This window comes from Passer montanus, unplaced genomic scaffold (assembly GCF_014805655.1).
Source record: "Passer montanus isolate IOZ18808 unplaced genomic scaffold, ASM1480565v1 scaffold282, whole genome shotgun sequence".
Lineage (NCBI taxonomy): Eukaryota > Metazoa > Chordata > Aves > Passeriformes > Passeridae > Passer > Passer montanus.
Genome location: NW_024367506.1, coordinates 20,039 through 24,150, shown reverse-complemented (window position 1 = coordinate 24,150; position 4,112 = coordinate 20,039). Strand labels below are relative to the sequence as shown.

Genomic DNA, 4,112 nt, shown 5'->3' with positions numbered 1-4,112 from the left:
CTTCTGGGGTTTGTTCCTTTTTGGGGGCTTTCTCTGGAAATTGTTCCTTTTGTCATCCTTTGAATTCTGAATCTTGAGAATTTAGAAGGATTGGTTCAACAACTTGAATGGGACCCTCCTCCTTCCTGAGCCGAAGAGGGCAGAGCTGAACAAACAAAAAATCATTTTTCCTGGATTAATTAAAAAGCTGCATTTTGAGTCCAGTAAGAAGGACAAGGGTGCTGTGGCCCCTGGCACTGGGGGAGGGAATGTGGAGTCCCTGGGGGTACTGGGAGCACCGGGAGAACTGGAACAGGGAGCTATCGGCAGCTGGGCAGCCCCACATGGGAGCCCCCACTCGTGGCCTCCCCCCGGCACAGTGGGCACCCTTGGGAACTGGGGGGGTGCCCTTAGGCAGGGACCCCAGTGCCCCCAGTTCCCCCAGTGTCACAGCACGTTCTCAGAGATGTCACTGGGGTCCCGCTGCCTCCTGTGGGGTCGTGGCAGCTCCGCGTAGGTCACTTGGGGGGATGTGGTGCGGGGGGGCCCTGTGAGAGACAACAGTTGTGGGAACCTGGGTGGAGGGTGACACCCGTGGGTGATGTGCCCCTGTGTCCCCCCTGTACTCACCACCTGCCTTCTTGGTGCTCACGACATCACTGTACAGCACCTCCCCCACCTCTGGAGGGGCCAAGGGCTCTGGGGGGGCCCTGCAGCGATAAGGGGTGTCTGTGAGCATGGGGGGATTTTGTGGTGGGGGTAAAATGGGGGTTCGGGCCTGGAATCCCCCACTCACCGTTCTTGCTGCTTCCTGAGGGCTGCAAAGGAAAGGCATGAGGGGTGACTGTGGGGTCCTCAGGGCCTCTGGACACCATCAGGACCCCTGACTGTCCCCGGGACCCTCGAGCATCCCTGAAACCCTCAAAATGCCTTGAACCACTGAGACCCCAGAGTCCCCAAACTCCCCCAAAAAACCCCTGACAGAACCCCCAACTTCTCTGCACAACCCTCCAATACCTCTCCAAATCCCCCAGGACGCCCAGCCAAGGTCTCTGGGGGCTCAGCTTCACCCAAGTCAGGAGCTGTTGGTGCCACCCTATGGCTCCGGTACTCTGGGGATCTTTACCCCAATCCCTGGGACCCCCATCCCCCTTCATTGTCACCCACCCCGATGGTGCCACTGGTACCAGCCCCCAATGACAGCCAGGAGCAGGAGCAGGAACAGCAAGGACCCGCTGAGCCCTGCAGCTACTGCTGGGAACAGAGAGGGACAAATCAGTATCACCCTGAAGCCCAGGGGTCCTGCACCCCCTGTGTGACCCCATGTGACCCCACCTGTACCCCAATGTCCCCGCAGTGTCACAGACAGGACCAGCTCTGGGCTGAGTGCCCGGAACACGCGGTGCCCATCCAGCTGGTTGGTGGCCACGCACTGGTAGGTGCCTGAATGTCCCGCATCAACAGCTCCAAGCTCCAGGAGGGGACCCTGGGCTACCTCCTGCCTGTTGTGCAGCCAGGTGAAGGTGACAGGGGCTGAGCCCACCTGCACCGAGCAGCGCAGGGTCACGGGGTCACCTATATGCACCTGGTGTGCCAGGGGACCGGGGGTGATGGTGGCATTGGCCACAGGCACTGTAGGGACAGAGACAAGACTGGCACATGGTGAGGTGGGATGGGGATGCTGTGGTTGGGGTCATCCCCCAGCCCGAGGTTCCCGCTTGCCCAGGATGGTGATATTCAGGGGGACACTCTCAGGCACGCTGTATCCATTGCTGACCCGGCACTGGTACTTGTTGCTGTCATTGTCCCAAGTGTGGCACAGCTCCAGGTGGGGGCTGGTGACCAGGAGAAGGACAGGAGACCTGTCCCCATGGCCACTGCCAAGCTCAGCACCAGGCAGGCCCCCAGTGCCACCTGTCCCCTGGGGGGCTGCGCCTACAGGGACACCCCCAAGGGCGGGACCCTTGCGGGAGAAGATGACAGCAGGGGACAGGGTGGGGGAGGGATGGGTGACGGGAAGTGGGACCCCAGTGAGGAAAAGAGGGTGCAGAGATAGGAGGGGGACTTGGAACAGGACCCCAAGAAAGGATGGAATTGTTCAGGAGGGGACACCTGGAAAGGAAGATGGGGAGACCCCAGGAAAGGTATATAGAGCTAGGGAGGGAATGGTGGACTATGTGGGGAGATCAGAGATGGTTGTGATTGAATCAGGGACAGAGGAAGGGACACCAGTGAGGAACGGGGAGACACGGAGGGCAACCCCAGCAGTAATGGGGGGGCATGGAAAAAGTTTACCGGGAAGATGGGGGTACCCACATACGGCTGGGGGATCCAGTGAGGTACCTGGGAAAGGATGGGGAACCTGGGCACTAATGGGGATCTCCAGACAGGGCAGGGGAACCCAAGGAGGCTATGGCAGGTCCCCAAGCCCATCCCCGCACTCACTGCGCACCATGACGCGGAGCCAGGCGCTGCTCTTCCACACCTCCCCCACCTTGGACCGCACCTGGCAGCTGTAATTCCCCGAGTGGGAGACCCCCACGGCGGGCACCACCAGCTGCGGGGACCCCTGCGGGCCCCCCACCACCTGCCTGTCACGGTAGAACATGTGCAGGAGGGGGGCTTGGGGCCGCAGGGTGCTGGGGGTGCTGAGGCAGCTGAGATTCAGGGGGGATCCCACATTGGGCTCGGTGGGACCCTCCAGCACTGGCACTGTGAAGAGTTCTGAGAAGGAGAGGGGAGGGAGATTTGTGAGCCCGAGTCCCAGGGGAGAGGCTGTGGGGGTGTCAGGGTGGCAGCTCTGTGGTTCTCACCGTGCACTGTCACTGTCACTGGCGCTGAGAGCGCCCACGGTGCCACCTTGGAGTCCACCCAGCCGCCGCAGCTGTAGCGGCCGCTGTGGTGCAGCTGCAGAGGGGACAAGGACAGCTCGGTCCCGTTGAGGGACCTCCCCACCTCCTTGTCCCCATGGTAGAATCGCACCCCAGTGACCGACATGTTCTCCTGGCCCTGGCAGCGCAGTGTCACCGTATCCCCCTCCAGCAGCTCCCGCGCCGGCACCTGCAGCACCAGCCTAGCTGCAGGACACAGGAGTCTTAGGACATCCAGGGCATTCCATTTTCACAAGGACCCCCGAACTGGAATACATCCAGTGCACCAGGCCTCCCAGAATCCAGAACTGGGATCCCTCCACTCTGAAATGCTCTGGGATGTCCCCGTGTGCAGGTCATGGGTGCTAGTCACACCAGGATGTTACCCATCGAGCAGACCCCACCCAGAGCTTCTGGGGTCCCTACGGGTGCCAGGCTGGAGACAACCAAACCCCCCTCACCATTTAAGACTCTCACAGGGGGGCTGCGCCCAGTGCTGAGTCTGTTACACTCATAGGTGCCGCTCTCAGTGACAGTGAAGTGGTCGTGTCTCTCCTGCCCCCAGAGCTGCCCGTCCTTGTACCAGGTGGTGGCATCATCAGTCCCTGAGCCCTGGCAGGTCAATGTCACCGGGTCCCACAGCACCGCCGGCCTCCAGGGGGGCTCCACCAGGAGCTGGGTGGTCTGGGCACCTGTGGGTGATAGGGGACGCCAGCCTGCCAGGGGACACCAGCCTGCCAGGGCCAGAGTAGGGCTAGGGACAGCAGGCTGGGGACTTGGCATCCCCAAGGACTCACCAGTGAGGCTGAGGGTCTGGGCTGGAAGGGAGAAGGAACAGGGCTCAGTGGGGGTGACACTACGAGGACAGAGACACCCGGGGTACAGGGTGTGGGTGCTGTCGCCAAACTGTCCCCAAGGGGACAGCAGTTCTTGTGGGAAAGTGTGTGGGGGTGCTCCCCAAAAGATTTTGAGAGGCTAGGGGATATGTCTGTGTCACAGCCACCCATGCACGACATCTGTGTGGCACAGACACCTTGGGATCAGGGACACTGAAGCCACCCTGGGCTGAGACAGAACATGGGGACACTGTGGACATCCTAGACACAAGGACACCAGAGACACATCCCATGCTGGCCCAGATCACCCCCACCAGATCATGATCCCATCCCTATGGCCACACCCTCATGGTTCTTGTCCCCTTCTGTCCCTGAATCCCAATTCCCATGTCCCTATCCCCAGAGCTACCCGAGCCCAACGGTGCCA

General features: G+C 61.3%; 1 protein-coding gene across 1 annotated transcript; it reads right to left on the bottom strand.

Moving 5' to 3' along the window:
- Positions 1 to 396: 396 nt before the first annotated feature.
- Positions 397 to 2,999, bottom strand: LOC120504140 (Fc receptor-like A). Its single transcript, XM_039713325.1, has 6 exons — positions 2,793 to 2,999; positions 2,425 to 2,703; positions 1,147 to 1,230; positions 776 to 797; positions 610 to 689; positions 397 to 527 (listed from the first exon to the last, which is right to left on the bottom strand). Exons 1-6 carry the CDS (start codon positions 2,974 to 2,976, stop codon positions 427 to 429), a joined length of 750 nt encoding a protein of 249 aa, XP_039569259.1. The 5' UTR covers positions 2,977 to 2,999; the 3' UTR covers positions 397 to 426.
- Between the last annotated feature and the right edge of the window lie 1,113 nt (positions 3,000 to 4,112).

Bases quoted from the DNA above. Each gene is read 5' to 3' on its own strand.
- LOC120504140 (XM_039713325.1), bottom strand. From the start codon at position 2,976: ATGTCGGTCACTGGGGTGCGATTCTACCATGGGGACAAGGAGGTGGGG. The intron at 1,231-2,424 runs GTGAGTGCGGGG...TGTTCCCAGCAG, and splicing joins GCTCCGCGTCATGGTGCGCA to TAGCTGCAGGGCTCAGCGGG. The intron at 798-1,146 runs GTGGGTGACAAT...TTTCCTTTGCAG, and splicing joins GTACCAGTGGCACCATCGGG to CCCTCAGGAAGCAGCAAGAA.